The following is a 22054-nucleotide window of genomic DNA, read 5'->3' on the forward strand; positions in this document are numbered from 1 at the left end:
AACTCATTGATTCCCTACGTTGGACTTTACTGGAATTGTTCTTTGGTTTGTCCTGGCTACTTTATAAAGAACAGGTAAATATTTCCTCAGAATTCCCTCAACACTGGACACCAGCCACCTTGCTTCTCTAGGTCACCCCCATCTTCCTGTTGTCCCACCTTTAAGGACCAGGGCTCTCTGTCCATCAGGCAAGTGTTCTCACTTCCTCTATACTCTCAGAAAAAGCAGTCATTTCTGCAGGCCTCCTTACTCCTAGAGTGGCAGTAACCCTAATGACATAATTGGCAGTGTTGGGTCTTCAGTGCCTGTTTTGGAAGCAACAAAGTATTCTGGTAGCAACAAGAGCTACCTGATCCTGGTCTGGAGCTCTGGTCCTCTTCTTGAATTTCCATGGGACTTCCCAAAAGCCAGTGGCCACACTCAGGAGGATGAGGATGGGAATAGCAGAGGAATAAATGTCACTTGCCTAAGAAGTTCCCTCTCCTTCCATGAAGCCAGGGCCTTGGCCCATAGGAGGAAAGAGTCCCCACCTCCCCGAAGCAGGCATGCCCTTCCACAGTTAAGGAGCTGCACCCAGGTTGTTCCTGCAGCAGAGGTATGGTGTCCAACTTGCCCTGTGCTCCAGTCAAGGGGAAGAGCTGTTTGAGGATTCAAAGATGTATCCTAGCTCGCTTTGGAAGACAGACGAGAATCCCGCCTCCAGCTGGACATAGGCTGCTTCCCTACTGGACCTAAGCTGACTCTATGGAAGGTAGAGCTGGAGTCTCCAGAATTCTGGCTTGGGTCAGGAGTCCTTGAGTGCCCTATAGCTCTGGCATTATAACTACAGGTACTGCCTCGGCAGGATTTGACTCTAGAATTTGAAAGGATATTAAAGGAAAAAGAAAAAAGGATTTGCTATCGTTTCCTGTACTAGCAAGCCAGGAAAATCAGGGCATCAAGACAACTGAGGTAATGGGATTGGGGACCTGGTGTGGTTCTGGCCCCGTCCCTGGTACCCTCTCCCCCAATCATTGCCATCTAGTCACCAAAGTGCTGCCTCCCTCACTTTTACTGAGCAGTGCCCTGAGATTGGGTGGAAGCACCCATTACTGTGCTTGGAGCAGCTCCAGTGCTGGCATCTGTTAGATGAGTGAAGCGGGACTAGTCAATGGTAGTTACAGACAGGAAGAGGCTGTCTCATCCATAGTCCCACTCCTCCAGCACTGCAGCCCTGCGTTCTCTCAGCCTCTTGCCTTGGATGCCCAGCTCTCAGTCCATCCCCAGGGGGTAGCTCCTCTCAGCCAAGGGCTACCTGGTTGGACTCTGGCATTGTCACTCAGAGGGGCTATCCTGAGTCCAGTCCATGGCCCTGTTTTCTCACTTGTAAGGATTTACAGAAAAACAGCCTGGCTGTTTGAGTAAGCTGGCCAGGGGTAGAGGCTAAGAAAACAAGCCATACAGACAGCCGAGGACTCCGCCATCCCAGCTGCAGAGCCCATCGCCTGTGTCATTGAGACACAAGACAATCAGTTTCCCTGAAAACGGGCTTCCAAGCTATCCCAAGTCTCGGTAGGATAGAGTCCCAGGGTCTGGTATAAGGCACTTCTTTATGGGAACTCCTTGGGCAGCCCACCTGCCAATAGAGTCAATGATGGTTGTGAGCCAACAACAGCAGTTTGTCCCTGGGACCAGGGCGGGGAAGCGGAACACACCCCTTCATTAGCTGGTCACAGTCTAGAGCACATTGTTACATGGCCTTAGGTTCACTGGTGGCAGGCTGGGACACAGGCTGTTGGCTACTCAGAGAAGCAGCTTTGGGGCCATACAACTGTGACACAGGCCTCTTCCTGGTGAGTGTGGCTTTCTGAGATTAAAATCTGGTATGCGCTCATGGCATTCTCTTTAATCAATACTGTCCCTCTTTGATGCACCCCATCCTATGGCATGTTCCAGATGCAAGCATTAGATCTAGTCACAAAAAAAATGAGACTAAAACAGGGTAGCTAATGAAGTCGACCTGTTTCACCTTTATTACACATGGCTAGATGAACTCAGCTGTAAGCAAGGTTGAGTGTCAGAGAAAGGGCCCTACAATAGGACAGGAAGCCCACAAACCCAAGATCCTCTGGAGGACAGCTGTTGGTGTCAAGAAGCTCTTGTGGAGACATTCAGTGGAGCCTAAACTGTGTGCCAGGACCTCGCTGGGCTTCCCACAGGCAATCCTAACTGGGTAGTGTAAAGGGCTCAGCACCCCACTGCTGGTGGCTCCAACAAAACCCACACTCCCCATCTTTCTGTGTTGGGTGCTTTCTCCAGACAATGTTTATAAATCCAAGTTAGAACCTAGCAGAAAACGCTTATACTTCTTAAACCAAAGGATCACCACACTATGGGGAACAGGTACACCTCTGGGGGCAAGTGAACTGAGATTCCTGTGTGATGCCTGGTACATAGCAGGTGGTAATGGCTGCTGAAGAAAGGAACTACAATTTCATCCCCCTTAGTAGGTCATACTGTGTGTGTGTGTGTATAAAGTTTCTCCCTATGGAGCCCCATCAGACACTGGATATAGAAAGGAGAAATGACTGCCTATCTCAAGCTGAGTTTTCATTGGGGCTGAGGCCTCTGTGCACTGTAAGCCTCAGAGTTATTGAACTCCTCCCCACTAGGGCATATGCCAGGCAACCTGGGCAAAGTAGCCTCCTCCACAACCAAGACTCAGCCACCAGAACCTCTGCCTATAGCATGTAAAGAGCACCAGAATGTTTCATTCAAGCTGTTTTTTTTTTTTTAATTGTAGTGCAGTTGTTTGAACCTAGGACCTTGGGCATCCTAGGCAAAAGCACCCTACCATTGCACTATGTCCTTAGATGGAGATGACACCTCTGAGCCTCATCATGGGTATCTCTCTAGCCCAGTTAATGATAGCACATGAATACAAACCTGCCAGGACACACTTGCTTGTTTATAGGACAGCAGCAATATGGGGTCATAACAACCTCCTGGGCCTTGTGTCTCCAAGGGAAAGGGGCTTGAACTGTTAAGAGAGGCTGGTGAGAGAGGTCTTACTCCAGGGTCCTAGTCTGTGCCAACTCTAGTCTATCTGGGCCCAGACCAGATTGAAACCTCTCCAAACGAGCAGCTACTAGAAGCTACCCAGCCTGACTGTACATCCAAGGCCCAGATCTGCCTCTCTGCAGACTTGAAAGCAGGTCTGTCAAAGCTGGGTGGTAGCTCCTAACCTGGCTGCTGGTATAAACACTTCAGTGTGCACAGAGTCTGCTACCTGAGCTCAGTTCCCTTGCTCCATGCTTTCCCTCAGCTTTTGATATTTATGCAGCTTTTCGACTGGGATGTAGCCGTGGCTCCAAGGAGCTGTATTCTTGGACCTACATGGAAATCACTTTTGGATACTTCACCCAAAGCTTTGCCCATTGCCAGGCTGTTACATCCCCTGCCCTTCTCCATGTTTTTAAGGATCAGACTAGGACATGTGAAGATGAGGGGAGAGCACCAGGACAAGGGCTCAGGACAGTATTTCTGCAAAGATGCAGTGCTCTTCCTTAAGACACAGGTGCCTTAGGTTTAGACCACCAGCAGGAATCTGAATCCAGATAGCAGAGTGATACAAAATATGGATATTCCTTTGAGCCTTTTCTTCTTCAACCTGGGCCGTCCAGCAATAGCTCCTCAGCCACACCCCTGGCAATTCCAAGTGGATGAGTTTAGGGGAGTTTACAGGAAGAGCCCATGGGGGGTCAAGGGTAGACTATAAGGCACCGAAGACCTCCCAGATGGTTGCAAAGGCTATGACTTGTTTCCAGCTAGATCGGATTGCTCTGGAGCTAGACAAAGTGCTTTGTGTTTTGTCCTGCCCACTGGTCAAGCCACCTGGGTCCAAATCCAAACACTTGCCAACCTCGTGAATAGAAGACCTATCCAGAATGAAGTTTTTAAAGGGGGGACTAAAAATCCAAGTAGAACAGAATTTGCCATACGCTCTGCTGCATCCAAAACCACACCAAGCACTGAGCTTCGATTTCCCCCTTCCCACTCTCATGTGAGTGCACCACCTCAGGCCAGGGACCGAAGCCTTTGCCTAGCACCATAAAGGCCTGCAGTTAGTTATCAGAGCAAGGACAAGAGAGCCCAGACACCACCTCCCCCTGCCAGCACTCATGGTTCCCTAGGAAGAGCATCTTTCCACACAGGTTTAATGTGTTTTTAAAACAAAACTAAGTGCTTCCCTACTGAGATGAGACCAGGTAGCACCAGGGAAGCAGATGAAACAGCAGCAGCCTCATCCAGTGTCCATGGAGGCAGGTGTGTGTGTGCACCCCATAGGGGCCAGAATGGAAGTACAGTCAACTGTTCTCCAGTAGGTGCTGTGCTTATGTGCCCACATGTGCCTAACCAGGAAAGAACATTTGCTTCTTTTAGCTACGTCTCCAGGACCCTGTGGATCATGGGAGCAGCTCATTCTTTACTAATAGAACTCCTCCAAGCTGGGCTAGGCTTGTAATCCCTGGATCTCTACAGTGGACTGCCAGGGAGAAAAGGTGGTAGACAGCAGACTGTGTATGCCCCCTTTCTCCCAGTATGGCAGGAGAGAGGCCACTGGGCCAAGGTAGTCACACACCATCATCAGAAGCTGCTGCTGAGGGGTCAATGCCCCCAAGCCTCCTCGCCATGGTAATGAGGGAACGTAGCTGCACAAGCCTCAGTGGTCCCACTTCTCTAGGATCCTGGCTCTCCAGCCACCTCAGAGCTGTCTCTAGTCCCCAAACAGCTTCCCCAGCAGTAGGTACCAACACTCCTCCTTGTTCGGTGGCCTCTTCCTCCTCCTCTCCAGCCCCGATGCTAGAGGGCAGGCTAGCTGGGGATGGAGGAGCTGCAGGGGCCACCTCTTCTCTGCCACCCTCAGGGAGACTTCCATCATCATCCAGGTGTAGCCATTCTGCCACCTCTTCAGGTGCCAGGCGCTTGTAAGCCAGGGCTGCCAGATGTGTGAGGTCACTGAGCACGCTGCTGTGTTCAGCAGCCTCCTCTACCTGGTGGGTGGGCTGCTGCCCAGGCTCAAAGGCTGCTCGCAGACCCAGAAGCCAACAGCGCTCTATGCTGCCTGCCTGGACCAAGTCCCAAGAGAGGCCGGCCAGGTATAGCATGTCCTTGAGCATAAAGCTTCTCATGAAGTCCAGAGGGGAGCCACTGGCACAAGACACAGCAAGCCTCAGAAGCTCCCGTTTGTACAAATGCTTGAAGGCTGCCACCACACCATGCTCCAGTGGTTCAGGGATGTGTGCTCGGCTGTTGCCCTTGGACAAGAAGAGGACTCGAACTGCACCATCAGGTGTTTGAAGCTCCTCTGGGGACCCAAGGAGCTCAGTTTGGCACTGCCTGGGAGTCTCCCCGCTCTCCTCCAGGGCAGGCATTCTAGTGGCCCAACTTGGACAGGGTGGATGGGCCACCAGCAGCACAGCCTTCTGTTGCAGGCAGCTTCGGCGCAGGTAGCGCTTGACACCAGGGACGAATTCCTCGAAGAACCAGCCCCGAAGAAGAGGGCGACTGAGCCAGGCATCCGGACTATAGCGGTAGGAGGCCGGGAACTTGTCCTGGTTGTGGTGGCGCAGGCTGGGTGGGTCTGGTAGCTGCCCGATGACTAGTGGTTTCAGCTTGTGGCTGCCTGTCAGGTTGGCGGCCAGTAGTACTGTCACTCGGTCGCTGCGCCAGCGCCGGCTGCACCCACCAGGCTCCCTGGAGTCCCCAGTGCCTGGAGTTGTGGCCTGCTCCGGAAGTAACCTCCAATAAAGACCAGTAACGTTAGCATTGTAGATCTGCTCGTCACCATAGCCGCCCTCGGAGTGGGGTAGAGTGGTCGGCGCGCCATCAGGTAGACCACCTGTGTCCGGTGGCTGCGCGGGCTCTTCTTTGACAGGCGCGGGGCCTGGGACCGGGGGCTCAGCCTCACCATAGATGCGCTGGCTAGAGATGCCATGGCGCTTCTGCCAGCGCCAGAACCAGCCGTGGCTAGCCTTGAAGGTACACTCGGGGCCGTAGATCTGGCGAGCAAAGGCCTCAGCCTGCGCTTGGATAACTGGCCCGGATAGCGGTACGCCGTGCTGGCGCAAGGTGAGGAACCACGAGTAGACGGCGCGGTCGATCTCCTCCTCGTTGGCCAGACGCATCTTCTTGCGCTGCGTGCCCACTTCTCCACCTAGCTGGTCCAAAAACCAGCGCAGCTTGGGCTCGTCCTTGAGCCAGCCGCGCAGTGTGCCTCCCGGCACGCCGAAGTCGCGGCATACGCTGGCCTGTCGCTCACCGCCCTTGACGCGCTCGATGGCTTGCAGCTTGTCTTTGATGGAGTAGGCCTTGCGGAAAGTCATCTTCACGGCCACCCGGGGCCGTGGCCCGGGTGTTGGGGGCGGCGGGCGCGCTGTGGAACCCGGGCCGGGCGCCGGCGATCGTGGTGGCTCAGCAAGGCACTGGGGCCGGGGAAGAGGAGCGCGATGAGGGACTGAGTGCAGGGCTGGGCCGGCCGGAGGGCTCGCGGGGTACATGGCGTCGGCGCCAGGGACCACCCGGGATAGCGAGCCTGACAACCCGCGCGGGCCGCTTGGGGCGGGGCTCGGGGGGCGGGACTGCCCGGGTCCCTCCCTTTTGTCTCGCCGGCCTCGCCTGCACCGGCCCTCAAGTCCCGCCCCTCTGCCTCGTGGCGCCTGCGCACAGTCTGGCCTTGGGCGCGTCACCAGCGCTTGCGCACACCAACTTCATTTCGTCCCGCCCTAGTTCGGCGGCTCCACTTTTCAGGCTGTGGAGGGGGGTGCGGCGCGTCGGGAGATCCAGTTCTCGGCCACTAGCGACATCTTCTCGGGTAAAGTGCCGCTCTCGAGGTAACTGTGTCCTACCTTCTACCATGGTGGTTCCTGTATGCATCATGATGCATGCTCTGAAGGCAAGGCAGCGCGTGCCAAGGGTTGTGTCCCCCGCCCTGCCTTTCATAGTCTGTGCCGCTGCGTTTTCCGGGAGCTGCGCGGTCGCCCTCCCTCTCCTTTGCAGTCCTGCACTCGCAGTCCCTGGTTTTGGTTGCTGCGTCCTTGGCTGGCGTGTGAGTACCGCGGGCCCCGCCTCAAGGAGCGCACGTGTGGCAGAGGCCTGGAGTGCCCGGGCCCCGCGCGGTTAGGATTGGCTCCAGTGGGTCAGTGCGGGCGGGAGTCTGGGCCTGTGTGGAGACGGGCCGCTGGCCACATGGTTGCCAGCTTCCTGAGCGCTGCTTCAGGCTGGCCGAGCGACGGCTCGGCATGGCCTTGAGTGACATGATTGCCTTGCGGTCGGTCAGGCTCCGGAGCTCTGCCCCTCCTCTTGCAAACGTCCTAGAACATTGCGGTTAAGCACCGAGGGCATACTGAGCTCTAGGCATAGAGGGAGGTTGCTTCGGGTGCAGCCGGGTGGAACTTAATACGGCCCACGAACACAGGGTAGAATAAGGGCATGTGATGCCGATTGGCTCAAAAGTAACAGGGCTGGCTCTACTTACTGATTTGAATAAGATGGTATGGGCAGCTTTCTTGGGAAAGGGGCGTTGAAGGGTACGGTCGCCCTTTTTTCTAATACGTGAGTGCTCTCTCCTGGCATCATGGTTTTCTAGAGTGAACGGCTACCTCACAGCAAGAGAACTTGGTGAAGCTAATCTTGGGGTGCTACTCCCAGGAATGCTTCTGAATTGGCCCTGTCACTCAGGGATAACTGGGTCTTACCTCAGGCGGATTCTCGTGGATGAAGCAAAGGACGGATGTGACAGGACTACCAAGTGTCCCCTAAGCCAATCTCATGGGGCAGCAGAGTCAAGAGGAAGAAGTCGATGGGACAAGGAGTCCCCTTCCCAGGCTCTGTGAGGGCCAGTTCATCATGAATCTCCTCTCGGACTGTGGGAGAACTCAGCAAACTGTTGGAGAGTTGGCAGAGGGAGCCATTTTAGACTTTGTTGCCTAGGATTTATTTGCTCTGCGTGGCTTTCTGTCCTCTCAGGAGGAGGCTGATGCAGGGTTGTCCCCTAGCCTATCTTTTGGGTAGGTGAGGCTCCATGGCGTAGTACAGATGAGGCAAAATACTTGAGAGGGCTTGATAGTCAGCAAGAGTGACTCTCAGGTGATGCTGGCGTTGAGCGTTTCTGTGTCAGGGATCTAGGATGGCTGTGCGCCTATTGAAGGTTGTAGGCGTTGAGACATTCGCGTGAAATCCCGGTGCTCGAACATGCCTTGGTCTCCAGCTCCACACATCACTTGACTCAGAGCCTTATAGTCTTCCTTCCTGTGTCTAAGATGACACAACCAACACCTTCACCCCCTTTAAGTGTTAGGTATGGTACAGATATTATCAGGCGTAAAGGAAGAGCTGAGAAAGCAAGCTGTCTAGCAAAGTCCCAAGACCTGTGTGTCAGGTTGGGGTACCATCAGCTGGACCAGAAATAAAGCCAACAGTGGCAGTTGGGTAAGGAGATTGAGGCTGCCTGGGTTTAGACTTGAGTGACTGCATTTGCCTCTGGGTCTCAAGGTGGGCACACAGCCCAGGCCAGGGTTTCTACGTAGAGCTGGGATAACCCAGAGGCGGAGAAGCAGGGGGAAAGCTTGGAGATTAGAATTGAACCTATGAAAAAAGACCAAGGCATTACTCCCGCGCCTATAAATTCGACAGTGTGGCTACCCCACTGCATGACTGTCATGACTAAAAGCTGGTCTTTGCTCCCGAGTCCTGTTCCATTCCAAGTGCTACAAGCTGCCCCTTTGAACACCAGACACACAAAAAGCCCCCGTGGGCAGCATTGGTTCACAGACTCAGGCCTGGTAAGCCCAGAAATGTTGCTTCTGGGGGTGAAGGGATACAAGTTGAACTTGCTGTCAGACCCACTCCCTACCCACCTCACTCATTCCTATTCCTGTGAAGAACAGGCTGTATTGGGAGCCCATCACTCTCAAGACCGAGGGGGTAACATGCTACCTCGGAGTGTGCACAGAAGGTATGGGCTTAGGGCTCAGAAAGCCAGCTCTTCTGTGGACTTTTTTTTTTTTTTTTTAATTTCCCAGCACATGGAATCTTCCAGGTGCTTGCTACTGTGATTGGGGCACAGCTGTGACATACCCTTTCTCATCTTCCTCAGGGTTCAGTTCCTAAGCCTGAAGTGCCCTTGGCTGAGGCTGCTGCCTGGCCCACGTTGATGGAGGCTCTGAGAGCCCGGAACACCTGCGCTCTTCCTGCAGAGCCTTGTAGCTCAGCCTCAGGCTGCAGCTGGCTAGGACAAGCTGCTTGTGAGTGGAGGCTAGGTCTGGGTGCTGAGCTACATGGCCATGCCTGGCTGTGTTATATCTCGGCCTAAGACCCATTGGGCCTTGTCTGCCACTTGAGCTGCCTGTACTCAGGGCCCCCAGAGCTCGGGCATGAGCTTGACAGCTGACCTAAAGTGACCAGGTCCTTCCTTAGGTCTTGTATCCTCAAGTCTAGCCTATGACTGGGAGCAGGTCAGGGCCTGCTTAGGCCACCCTTCTAGGTCCTTTAATGTGCCGAGCCTGCTTCTCTGGAAGCTTGTTTTTCTTGGTGATCCTTCAATACTCAAGCAGCATGTTCCTCTGTTGTCTAGATTAAAGCCCCAGGAAAAAGCAAGCCAACCCTGTGTAGGTTTGTAGGGACTGACATTCGTCCTGTGAGGGTCTGAGACTTTCGTTGCTACCTGTCTCCGGGCTGTTTCTTCCTGGACAGCTGCAGGTTTGCATGTGTGTGTCTTCCAGGGAAGCAATGAAGTTCAGGTATGTCCAAGTCTGGTTGCAAACTGGTAAAAGTTCTCAGCCTCTTGTACACTTGTAGGGAAAGCAGGCTGGGGAAGGCCTTGTCCCTTGGGAGCCTTTGCTGCTGCTGCTGCTGCTGCTGCTACTACTACTGTCACTACTGTCTTGGGGTAGCACCCCTACCTGCTTGGTCTCTATGTGTGTCCTCAACCCAGAGGTGGCATTATTTCAGTGAGAGGCTACACACAGCTCTGGTGGCAGCAGAGACCCACACCTTGGAGCTGTCTGGACCCAGAACACTTGGTCTCTTGGAGATAGGGCCTAGAGGGGCTGTCCTTATCTTCCAAAGTCCTGTCAGTGAAGGAGCGAGGCTGGGTTTCGTTCGCAGCTGAGGGGGGAGCATCTGTAGGTGCTAGCTCACCTTGATACGGCTGGGAACTCAGAAGAGGGTGGGAGCAGGCAGCTTCCATGGTGGTTTCTGCTTGTCTCTTGGATAGTAGGATAAGAGCTACATACATATCAGGGGCTAATGGAAGAGTGCTGCTTCTCAAGTTTGAGGCCTTGGCAGCCACCTGGGATTTGGTGGTGATATAAACCATTTTATCTTGTGTTGCCATGCCTTCCTGACAAGCAGCTTCTAAAAGGCTGCCCAAGCTGCTGTCTGGCATTGGGTGACCTTTCCCACCGCTCTAACCTTGCTGCTTTTCCTTCATGCTGTCCTAGGAGGCCAAAGCAAAAGTAAGTACACCTGCATAGTGCCCTATACCTCCCTTCACCTGAGCCAAGGAGCCCCAGCCTTCGCCTTGCCTGAGGGAGGCATAGCCACATGGAGTTGAGCTTGCTGGAACAGGGCAGTAGTGGATTAGCTTGTTCTAGTGGCAAGTAGGTACCCATGTGGCCCTGGCACCAATCAGGTTGGCACATAGCCCTCTGCCCTATGGAGAAGCTGCGGTCAGACATGAATATGTGGCCCAAGGAAGTATTTAGTTTCTGTGATCTTGTCCTGCCCTGGTGGGGGGTGGGGTAGGGAAGCAGCTACATCTGTTTCCTTCTGGAGGGTTCCTAGTCTTAAGTTGGGGGGTCGGGGGGCAGGTTAGTAGGCATTGCTGAAGAGTATGGGGAGAAACCTAGACCTATAGTATTCGGTGAGAACGGCAGCCTCCGGGACTGAGAGCCAGGAGGTTAGAGCCAGTCATGTCCTGCTGTGATGGCATACACTGCCCCCTTGGTGACAGTGGGTGATGTCACAATGCTCTGCCTCCTGGAATCCCCCCTCAATCCCTGCCCCTGCCCCTGCTACTTGGCCTTGGTAAGTGAGGTGGTGGCCTAGAGACCTCTCTATACTGGGCCTCTGTGCCTCCCAGTCCTGGCTCCTCACAGTGAGAGAGCTTGGGTGGACTGCACTAAAGAGCTTTAGCTCTCACTTAGAGGTAGGCTTTTAGGGTATGACAGGAAGCGTTTTCTGAGGTCCTCAACATGGGTGAGGGTTAGATAGCTAACACTCTTCCAGTCAAGTGATTTGTTGGGTGTGTTAGGAAAAGGCCCTAGACAGTGATGTGAAAGATTGCTGTCTAGCCAAAGGGTGTGTCCTTGCACTGCAGATGTCCTGGGTCTGTAGTACCAGATCCACAGAAGAGGCATGATAGCAGCATCTGTATCCTTAGTCCTCAGATGTTAGATGAGTCCAGACTACAAGAATACTGAAGAGTATTTACCTGCGGTCTTGTGGGCTGGCTGATAGAGCCTGGAGCCTGTCCTTTCTGTGGAGCCACATCATGAGCAGTAAAGTCCTGCCCCTGTGGCTGTTGCTATGTGCTTCAGAGCCACCCCCTGCTGATGGAGCAGAAAGTCGCATAGCACTTTAGGTAACACCTTGTCCAATGAGGAAGCTGAGGGTCCCGAGGCAAAAATGTTGTCCGCCGATTACAGTAGCAGGTGAGATATGGTGTCCTGAGACCGAGGGCCCCCGTGATGACCCTTTGGATCAGATGGATCCAGAGTTGTAGTCTGGTGGCCATCTGATGAGGTGGTATCACCGTTAAATTAAGGATCTCTGTTGGTGGTGATGTGCATGCAGTCTCTGCTGCTGGCACAGCCCCTGGAAGGGTACACTGATCTGTGTAGGGTAGTTGTACGGCCAGGGTAGGATGCACTGCTTGCAGGTACTCCATCCACCTGGGCAGTCACAGGTCCTTGTCAGTGAACTAGAAACAGCCACCTCAAGGAGGTACCAGGCTCAACACCTGCAAAACACAGCCAGACTAAATTTGAGTTTACATAAGCCAAGAGTAATTTCTTGCTCTAAGTGACCATAGAACATTTCATAGGATGTTTGTACTAAAAAGCAAGACTGCAAAACACCCCTACTGATACATATTAAAAGCTCATTGTTAATGAGTCAGCTGTCTTTTATTTGGCACCCTAGCTGGGAGCCCCTAAGGTGTCTGGTGAGTTTGGAAGTGTTGTTTAGATCCCTTTCTGAACCTATTAGGCTTATTGGATAGCACAGGCAACGTTTATAGTAAATTAGGTGTATGTGTATATTCATATGCTGTTTTTGACTCACAAAAGTCCCTTGTGTGGCTTTGACTTTTGTGCCCTTGCATGTCATCTGGTGAAGGCCCTTTGGTGGCTTGCCCTTTCCTTTCCCCAGGCCTCCCTGCCCACCTTTGCCTGCTCTACTGAGGAGGGTAAGGGAGGCAGGTGCCTCTACTGTGTTGCAACTGCCTTCTTGTGCTTGCTTTTTAATGCTGCGCCCGAAGATGAGGAGTGGGAAGGCCTCTTGTGCGCTGGAGACCGTCTGGGAGGACAAGCGCAAGTATGAGGAAGCCGAGCGGCGCTTCCACGAGCATGAGGCCACACAAGCCGCCGCCACCTCTGTCCAGCAGCTCCTCCTGGCTGAAGTGCCAGCTGTGAACGGGCCCAGCCAGGGGGACGCAGAGGACACGCACGAGGCCGAGACCCCCAACACCACCAGCAGGAGTGATTCTAGGAAGAGCCACGATTGCAAGAAGCCGCTACAGAAGAAGAGGAAGCGCTCCCCGAAGAGTTGGCTTGGCCAGGCAGACCTGGCCCTTGTGGGTCTCTCTGCTGACCATGTATGGTTGGACAAGCCACTCTTCGACCAGGCAGAAAGCTCCTACCGCCAGAGGCTGGCAGATGTAGCCGCCCAGGCAGCCCAGCCGCCTGCTCTGGCCCCTCTAGCGCCCTGTACACATGGAAACCATGTGGCATGCCACCATGTGACCTGGGGGATCTGGGTCAACAAGTCTTGCTTTGATCAAGCTGAGCGGGCTTTTGTGGAGTGGTCTCAGGCCTTGCTGCTGGCTGCAGAGGGGAGCCATAGGCAGGGGACTCGGGACACAGGCCAGCAGGCCATCACTCCTGACCTGGCCTTGGCCTGCCAGCCGTGTCCACCAGCCAATGGCCAGCCTCCACTGGGCAGCCTGCAGGCACTGGTTCGGGAGGTGTGGCTGGAAAAGCCCCGGTATGATGCAGCCGAAAGGGGCTTCTATGAGGCCCTATTTGATGGTCATCCTCCAGGGAAAGTGCGCCTACAGGAGCGAGCCAGTCAGGCAGAGGGTACTCGGAGGGGCCGCAGAGACCGCCGGAGCCGCAATGCTGTAGGAAACAAGCGAGCTGGGTCCAGACGGGCCGATGGGGAGGCTCCTTCTGCCTTGCCCTACTGGTACTTCTTACACAAGGACGCAGAGGCCCCCTGGCTCAGCAAGCCTACGTATGACAGTGCTGAGTGTCGCCACCATGCTGCTGAGGCCCTTCGAATTGCCTGGCGCCTAGAAGCTGCCTCCCTGGCTCAACGACCCACGCCCCGTTCTGGCCCATCCATGTCCAGCCTGAGACCCAAGTAGGAGAAATAAGGCAGCAGGTGTTGGGATTGACTTAGTCTACAAAAAATAGGGTCAGCTGTCTCTAGGCTGGGATCCCTCATACTCCCGTGTAGGGTTGGCATGGGCAGTAGTTCTCGGTCCTTGAGGGTTACAGAGTTCTGAGTTGTGGTGTTGGTGGGGAAGGGGGTCCATGAGCACCAAAGACACCTGCAGGGCGAGTGGGAAACCGAAGCTGGGTCTCAGGTACCTGACAGATCTTGATACCCATAGCCCAGGTTATAGTATATGCCCATTGAGGTAAGGTGGGCTTTAGATTCAAGAGCACATGGCTGATCTGGCAGCCTCTGAAGGGTGCTTGTCTTTCTTGGCCTCCCTGTGGGGAAAGAAACCTGCGTATCTCCCAGTCTCTAAAGAGATCTTGCTCCAACACAGGTGGAGTCCTAAGATTGGTCTCTGAAGACAAGGGAATGAATGACTGACCATGGAAGGTGGCCTCCTAGGCAGATAGGTGTAATGAATCAGCATCACAGAAGGAAGGGACAGAAGTGGTCAGGGAAGGATCCCAGGTCTCCTGAGAAGTAACAATACACCAATGTGGGGGCAGTGAGGGAGGAACGGGAAGAGCCCAGTAGTCCTGGGGGAATCTCTACTTCCTGTCTGCCACCTACCTGCCCTGTACTCACCAATGTGTCCTGAGGAAAGGCAGCAGTGTCAAAACACTTAGGATGGGTTGGTGTGGCCTGAGGCCACAGAAGATTGGCAGAGTGAGATTGGGTGGGTCTGTCACCCTGCAGGAAGGGCAGGATAGTGAATCGTGGGCTCTGTGAACACTTTGCTTCCGTACTGTGGCGGGTGTAGGAGCTGCACTGTGAGCGTTGCCTGCAGAAGCGGAGTGAGCTGGACTCTGGTGTTGGTGTTCACAGAGCTTTCATTGTAGCCTTGATTTTTTTTTTTTTTTTTTTTTTTTTTTTTTTTTAACCATCTTAAGTCAAAACAGAGAAGTACTAAAAGAGAATGACGCCTTGTGTACTGGGAAAACATTTTTATGGAAAATAACTTCAGGGAACCAAGTGGGCTCCCTCATTTACAGATCTGTTTGGCTGAAGGGTGGGTATGGCTGGCTGTTGGCCTTCCAGCCAAGCGGCTTATGTGTTCTAGCTGCAGGTACAGGTAGTAGTTGGATTGTAAGGTTAGAAAACTCAAGGTCCAGAGGACTCACACAGGCCTTGGAAGGGCAGTTGAGTAGTGACAGAACAACTGTTGACCCTTTTGTGTGCGGACGGGGCTTGGTGTTGAATTGAGAACTGTTTGTGGTCACGGGCAGCAGAGAGGTAGTTGATGAGCCAAGCAGGACTGAGCTGGCCCAGCATGTGATAGGCCTCAGGTTGCCTGGTTCTTTACCTCTGACCTCAGAGTGCTCAGGCTGGGGAGGCCTGGAGCCTGTGGGGAAGGTGAAGCCAGAGGTCCACCCTAGCCATTCTGACCTAGCCACTCTTTCCCATCTCAGCAGAAAAATGGCTACAAACTTTCTAGTGCATGAGAAGATCTGGTTTGACAAGTTTAAGTATGACGACGCAGAAAGGAGGTTCTACGAGCAGATGAACGGGCCTGTGACCGCTGGCTCCCGGCAGGTGAGGACTGTACTTAAGGCTAATGGAACCAGGTGGGCCAGAGACATGTTAGGGCCAAGTGACTCCTGGGATGCTTCTGCTGCTGGCTCCTGATCCTAACATGTGTCACCTGGGGGCAACAAGCAGACAGGTGTCTAGGGTATGGCCAGGCCTCAGCACGTATGGCTACCTCTAGACTTAGTGGCCCTGGCCAGGATCACTGCTTTTCACTGTCTTTGGAGCTTTCTTTCTGTGTAATACATACTTCCTCTTTGTAATGTGTTTTTGCTTTTGGAGCAAGGGTTCTTGGGGCTTTCGTTTTTCTGTGTGGGCTTTTTTTTTTTGTGTGTGTGGGTGTGTGTGTGTGTGTTTTGTGTGTGTTTAAAATTTTCTTTTTAAGCCAAAACACAAAAGACTGGTTCTTTCTGCACTGCCTGCAGGAGAATGGTGCCAGCGTGATCCTCCGAGACATTGCAAGAGCCAGAGAGAACATCCAGAAATCCTTGGCTGGAGTGAGTACCCACGACCTATGTACTCATGGGCTCGTGCTCGGCCAATCAGCATGTCTGATTGTTTCGGTTTTTCTTAAAAAGAGAAACAAAAACCTTAAGAAAAACCAAAAGAAAAAAAAAATAGAGTACTGCTTACTATTTTGGCCTTTGGAGCAAGTTAGGGCACAAGGTGTGATGCTGTGCTCTTGTAGGATGTGAGTGCCAAAGCCTCTGTGCCCCACACTGTCATGGAAAGTGGTCTTGCTTTCTAGACTTTTCCATGTGTCTCTCATGCATACTGGAGCTCACTCCAGCTATTTATCAGTGTCTGCGGTGGGCTTCCTGGGCTAATCAATGTCATTCTGCGTGGGGCTGTGTATTGTTGGCACATGCCTTGGAAGTCTGTTCCTTCCTGCTTGCTCCTTTGCTGAAGTAGCACGCGCCTCCTATCCCTCAGACCACGCTATTCCTCTTGATTAGGTGGGGCTCTTCATGGAAAGAAAATAATTATTTGGTTTGATATGCTAGTCTGCATCATCTTAGACTAAGTCCTAGAGAGGGACCCTGTGGCCTGCAAGGCCAGATATGCCCCACCTGGCCCTAGCCTTCTGGACTAGCTGAGGAAAGTGTGCCCTTTAGATAGCAGGCAGACCTGCTCTGTCTCCCTTACTCCAAAGAAGTTTGGGCCTCGCTCTGTCTGGAGTGAGTTATGTTTTCTGATGGCTCTGTAATGGGTTACCACAACCTTGCTGCTTAAAACTGCAAATTTATCATCAAAATGGTTCTGAAGGTCAGAAGTTGAAATAGAGCCAAAGACATAGTGTGTTCTTTCTGAGGCTTTGAGCGTTTACCTGTTTGCATTTCTTAGACTAACACATATCTTTTGGCACCTCATCCTCCCAGTCTCTACTTATCCCTGTGGTCCTCCTGCATCCCATCATCACAAGGATTCTTGGGATTGAACCAAGCCTACGCATATAGTTCAGCTTCTCGTTTTGACTTCTAACTAGCCTATTTTTTTTTATTGCTTTATGGAAAATTTATTACAACTCTTCAGCTGTGCATTGTGCATTACCTTTTCTTTTCAACATCTTGCTCTGCAGCTTCCTTTGCCCTTTTTGCTCAGATCCAACTGGCCATTTTTGAAAGCATGCTATGTAAAGCACCAGGTTTATAGGCAACAGACACTCCGAGAAAGGGAGGTGTAGAAGGGTTCCAAACAGTTTCAGAATCCAGTCAGGCTTCCTGAATGGCTCCTTTGTGGTTCATGTGGCCACTGGGAGACAGTCGAGGTTGGAATTTTAACAACCTTCCTGCTTATAGAAGAGCTCTGTAGTTTTTTTTTTTTTAATGTGGGTTTTTTGTTTGTTTGTTTTAATATTTCATCCTGACCTTTTCTTTCTTTCTTTCTTTCTTTCTTCTTTTTTTTTTTTTTTTTTTTTTTTTTTTGTCTGAATTAAAATTTCAAGAACCTTGCAGATACACTTTGTCACAGAAATCTGTGTCATTGCAGGAGGTTCCTTTGGGTGTTTTTGGTCCCATCACATTTCTTGGCTTCTGTCAAGAAGGCTATGAGAATTCATCCATGATACCTGCTCTTTGACCTTCCACCCTTCCCAAGGCAGCCACTGCCACCCTCCACATTTTGCTCTCCTGACTTTTCTTTGCACTCTATTATGAACTGTATTAAAGAATTTCTCCCAGCTGTCTGGCCCTGGCTTCTTTCTGCTCCAACCCCCCCCCCCTCCCCAGTTTCTCTTCTCCCTCCCATAAGTAGCAAAAAGAAAGCCTGCTACACCTTTCACACTTGGCTTAGAAGTATCAGCTTCCTGGCCAGGTGTACGATCACAGCCCTAGGAAAAGAAAGCTAAGGCCATAAGTGTTAGGTCTGCGCTGTAGAAGGTGTTTTGAGAGAGGGAAAAAAATCTCAGCTGAAGATCAAGTTCTCACATAGAAGTCTAGAGACAGGGGGACTAAACGCCTACAGTGCTTCCTGCCTTTAAGGTCTGTGCCCACTGCCCTCTACATTTTTAGGAATTTGTCTCAGCAGCACTCCACATAGCTAGTGACTGAACTGACACAGCTCTGCCCTCTTAGAGTTCTGGGGGTCAGATCTGTAGAGGCATCTCGTGGAGCAGAGCCAGGATGTCCACAGGGTCCTTCAGAAAGTCTGGAGAAAATCTGCTCCATCTTTCCCACCTGTCTGGTCACCCCTGCTTCTCTGTCTAGTTCCTGCTGCTGTGTACAGAGCATTTAGAGCTCAACCTTCCTAACACTGTGTCCCTTTAGTGCAGTTCCTTATGTTGTGGTGACCCCCTGGCTGTAAGATTTTCATTGACACTTCATAACTGTAATTTTACTACTGTTATGAACCTAATGTAAATCTTTGTTTTCTAAAGGTCCTAACTGTTCAACCCCATAAAGGGATCGAGACCTACATGTTGAGAACCACTGATCTAGGGCCTTAGTCCCATCTATTAAGTCTGCCTTACTGTATGAGCTAACATTACAAGCTTTGGAGATTCAAGTACAGCTGTTTCTAGGGCACTATTCTACAGATGGCCAAAAAGTGCATAGCCTTTTCGAAAGGCTGCACACACCAGACCCCTTCTTAGGCCTACCTGATTTCTGTTCTCATCCTGTCATTCTCAAATCCAAACTTGTGATCTCATGCTCAGCCAGTGAAGCTTGGGCTAGTTAGATACGGTTTGGGGTAAAAGATTTGTGCGCTTGGCCAGGCACATTGAATTTCAGTCCCCAGAAAGCTGGTTCCAGTTCTGCAGCCTTTTCCTGTCTTGGCTGAGCACGTCCCTTGCCAGGTCCTTTGTTTGTCTAAGGCCTGTTGTACAGCGTGGGAAAGCCCCCATGTGTTTTGGAAGCAGCCCTTGCTTTCCAGGCTAGCCTCCATCCACACATTATAGTCCTTTGGACTGTATGGCCTTGCTTGCAGGTAGACTAAAGGAAGTTCCCTTCAATGCCAGCTCTGCCAAAGGTACCCTAGGGCTCTGCTGTTACACCAAGTTTTAAACAGAGAAGGTAGCTGGCCATGGTGGCATATTCCTTTAATCAATCCCAGCACTCAGGAGGCGGAGGCAGGCAGTTCTCTGAGTTCAAGGCCAGCCTGGTCTATAAGAAGTATAGGACAGTCAGGGCTATTATTACATAGAGAAACCCTGTCTTGAAAAACCAAACCAAAGTTTATCTTTACTGTCAGCCCAAACACTGCCTTACTGGGTCACTTGGCAAAGGCCTGTGTTTGCTGTCTGTTACCTCTTCTGTAGAGCAGATTCTGCCTGGCAGATACTGAGTGCTTGGCCATCCCCCAGAGAAAGTCGTAGCAAGCCTTCTAGGCTAGGACCTGCATGCAAATATTTTAATCAGAGCCAATAACCTTCCTATGAGTGGGACTAACGTCTGAGAGCATGAAGCAGGAGCCTGGGTTTTCTGCAAGGGGAGCCTGCCCTGTGCCTTCCTGAGCCTTCTGGGGCCACCTCAGGAGCCAGATCACAGGTGCTGGCACCACCTGCATACTCCTTCCTTCTAGCCTCTCAATTGCTTTCCCTCCTGTTTCTAGCTCAAGGTGATGCTGCCCAACTCCCCTGAGGCCCTGGGCCGGGCCACCCCTAGGACTATAAGTCCTGTTACCTTCTCTGTTTGGCTCCCCTGCCCTATACGCTCTGCTTGGCTGAGATGGTCACAGTGCACAGCTGTTCTTGAAGACAGCAGGTCTTCACTGCTCACCCTAAGCAGAAAAGGTGTCTTGTGGTCCCTTACCTTCCTTTGTTGCTTTTCCAGCAGATCCTTAACCAAGTACTGCAGGGTACCCATTAAGACTGACTGAACCTTTGTCAGACTTTGAACTCAGTCTAGGCTCTGCTTCTGAGTGGCTGTAAGGGGATCCTAGAAACAGGCTAAAGGACTAAGGACAGCTTTGTCTTCCCTTAACAGAGTTCAGGTCCTGGAGCCTCCAGTGGACCTGGTGGAGACCACAGTGAGCTCATTGTGCGGATTGCCAGTCTGGAAGTGGAGAACCAGAACCTTCGAGGCGGTGAGGGCTTGGGCCTGCCAGGGGTGGGGGGTTCCTAGCTCCAGCCTCTGCTGTCTGACTGGTGTCCCCCTTGTACCCACAGTGGTGCAAGATTTGCAGCATGCCATTTCCAAGTTGGAGGCTCGGCTGAGCACTCTGGAGAAAAGTTCACCTACTCACAGAGCCACAGCCCCACAAACCCAAGTGAGTCTTCCTACTTGGGAAGGAGCCTTGGACATGTGGTCCTGGCTTCTGTCCCCACCTACTTACTGTCCCAGGCAAGACCGAGCCTCAGGGCAGGCTGAGATCTGAGAATGCCTCTAGAGGGCTGGTTTTCCTGCAAGTTAGCTGGAGTGTAGAGGCCAGATGAGTCTCAGTCTTCCTCCCTTCCTCTGTGGCAGCATGTATCTCCTATGCGTCAAGTGGAGCCCCTGACCAAGAAAGGAGCCACACCAGCAGAGGACGATGAGGACAATGACATTGACCTGTTCGGCAGTGATGAGGAAGAGGAAGATAAGGAGGCCGCCCGACTACGGGAAGAGAGGCTACGCCAGTATGCAGAGAAGAAGGCCAAGAAGCCCACACTGGTGGCCAAATCCTCCATCCTCTTGGATGTTAAACCTGTGAGTGGTCATGTGAGAGGCCTCTCTGGGAGGCTAGGAACAGAACCTTACAGCTAGAGATGGAGGGTGGGGTGTTGAGTGGCCAGCCCGTAAGCTCAAACTCTGACACATCCTCTCGGGTCTTGGTGGAAGTTTAAAGATGTCAACATGAGACAGAAATGTGGAGTGGGATGTGTAAACCTGGGACTGTTTCTAAGGGCTCTCTATAAAGAAACAGTGTGTCCTGTAGTTCAAGGGTGGGGTTCATGGGTTCTAGAGGTTTCTAAGACGGCTCACTCAGCCCCCCACCCCACATTCTCTCACAGTGGGATGATGAGACGGACATGGCCCAGCTAGAGACTTGTGTGCGTTCCATCCAATTGGACGGGCTGGTTTGGGGGGGCTCCAAGCTCGTGCCTGTTGGCTATGGTATCCGGAAGCTGCAGATCCAGTGTGTGGTGGAGGATGACAAAGTGGGCACTGACTTGCTGGAAGAGGAGATCACCAAGTTTGAGGAGCATGTAAGTGGGCATGGGCTCAAGGGGAGGGAAGACAGGTGGACACCCCACATCCGTAGGAACAGCTACCTCAAAACCCCGAGTGGGGCATGAGCAGGCAGTCAGTCTGCAGCTGTGACCTTTGTCTCCATCCACAGGTACAGAGTGTCGACATCGCAGCTTTCAACAAGATCTGAAAGTCCAATAGTGTGTGGTTTCATGTGTGAGGACCTGCTGAGATTAAAGACTGAGACTCTGCACTTTGGCTCTTGTGTTACTTGGTGTACAGTGCTCTGCCGGGCTCTGGTCCATACTTGTCCCATACCTGCCCACCTCTTGCCTCTTGTGTTCAAGCTGTTTGGGCCAGAAATAGAATCTATTGGGTCCTCATTTGTCCACCCTGTGTCTCCTGTCCCCGCCGTTGTGACCATGTGGAGCGCACCTAGGTCCAATCTTAAACACTCCTTCACTCTCCTTACCTCTGGGGCACTGCAGCTGAGGGCTTGAGTGGAAGCACATCTTATGTTCTGGGATGGTTAGGACATGGGCAGCCAGCTGTACTGTCATTTTGCCTGCCCACTCCCCTAAAGTCCCTTGTTAGTGCTTGGGTGTTATCTTGGGACTACAGTGCTGGTGAAATAGTGTGACCATCTAAGTTGAGAAGGTGTGCCAAGTTGTGGCTGCTTCCTGTCTGTTCATGGTTAGTCATCAGGAAACAATGTAGTCCCTTCCCTTCAGCTTTTAGAGACTTTCCTGTGGGACCTGAGCAGAAAGTGACACATGGGGAAGGGTGACAGCAGTTCAGAGCACTGGCTGCTCTTCCTGAAGATGGGGTTCATTCCCAGCACCCACATGGACACTCACAACCAGCTGTAATGTAACCTCAGTTCCAGGGGTGTCTGTTGCCCTCTTCTGGCCTCTGGGCATACATCTATCTACCTGTAGTACATAAGCAATTATTTTTTTAACTTAATCCTTGGCTATTAGAGAAACACCTGCTTCTTCCTTCCCAGTGCTGGGGTTGAAAACACCACGTTCAGCATAAACTGTTCTAGGACGTTGACTTATAACAAACCTGGCTGCTGGGTCGAACAAATATCCCCCTATGTTGGTGCTTGGGCTCCCCTCACACCTGACAGGCAGCACTGCTCGGCCTTAATGTGGCCCGATTGCTCCTTCCTGGTATGGCAAGAGGCCAGGATAAAGTCCAACCTGACCAAG

At 52.3% G+C, this 22054-nt stretch overlaps 2 protein-coding genes across 7 annotated transcripts; one reads left to right on the forward strand and one right to left on the reverse strand.

Moving 5' to 3' along the window:
- Positions 1-4613: 4613 nt before the first annotated feature.
- Positions 4614-6539, reverse strand: TIGD5 (tigger transposable element derived 5; the record flags this gene model as incomplete). The annotated part of the gene is made up of 1 exon (XM_080939751.1): positions 4614-6539. One exon carries the CDS (start codon positions 6537-6539, stop codon positions 4614-4616), a length of 1926 nt encoding a protein of 641 aa, XP_080795877.1.
- A 235-nt stretch (positions 6540-6774) lies between these two features.
- On the forward strand, positions 6775-21157 carry EEF1D (eukaryotic translation elongation factor 1 delta). Of its 6 annotated transcripts, none has more exons than XM_080939418.1 (8): positions 6775-6872; positions 15114-15237; positions 15657-15728; positions 19656-19755; positions 19838-19938; positions 20136-20357; positions 20663-20857; positions 20992-21138. In XM_080939418.1, the coding sequence occupies exons 2-8, from the start codon at positions 15121-15123 to the stop codon at positions 21028-21030; spliced, it is 846 nt and encodes a 281-aa protein (XP_080795544.1). In that variant the 5' UTR covers positions 6775-6872; positions 15114-15120; the 3' UTR covers positions 21031-21138. The 6 variants fall into 6 exon arrangements, with proteins under 6 accessions (XP_080795544.1, XP_080795543.1, XP_080795546.1 ...); XM_080939417.1 differs by lacking the exon at positions 6775-6872 and adding an exon at positions 6999-7087 and having other exon boundaries at positions 20992-21137; XM_080939419.1 differs by lacking the exon at positions 6775-6872 and adding an exon at positions 7022-7087 and having other exon boundaries at positions 15117-15237.
- The last annotated feature ends 897 nt before the right edge of the window (positions 21158-22054 follow it).

The sequence above is a fragment of the Micromys minutus genome (genome assembly GCF_963924665.1).
Source record: "Micromys minutus genome assembly, chromosome: 27".
Lineage (NCBI taxonomy): Eukaryota > Metazoa > Chordata > Mammalia > Rodentia > Muridae > Micromys > Micromys minutus.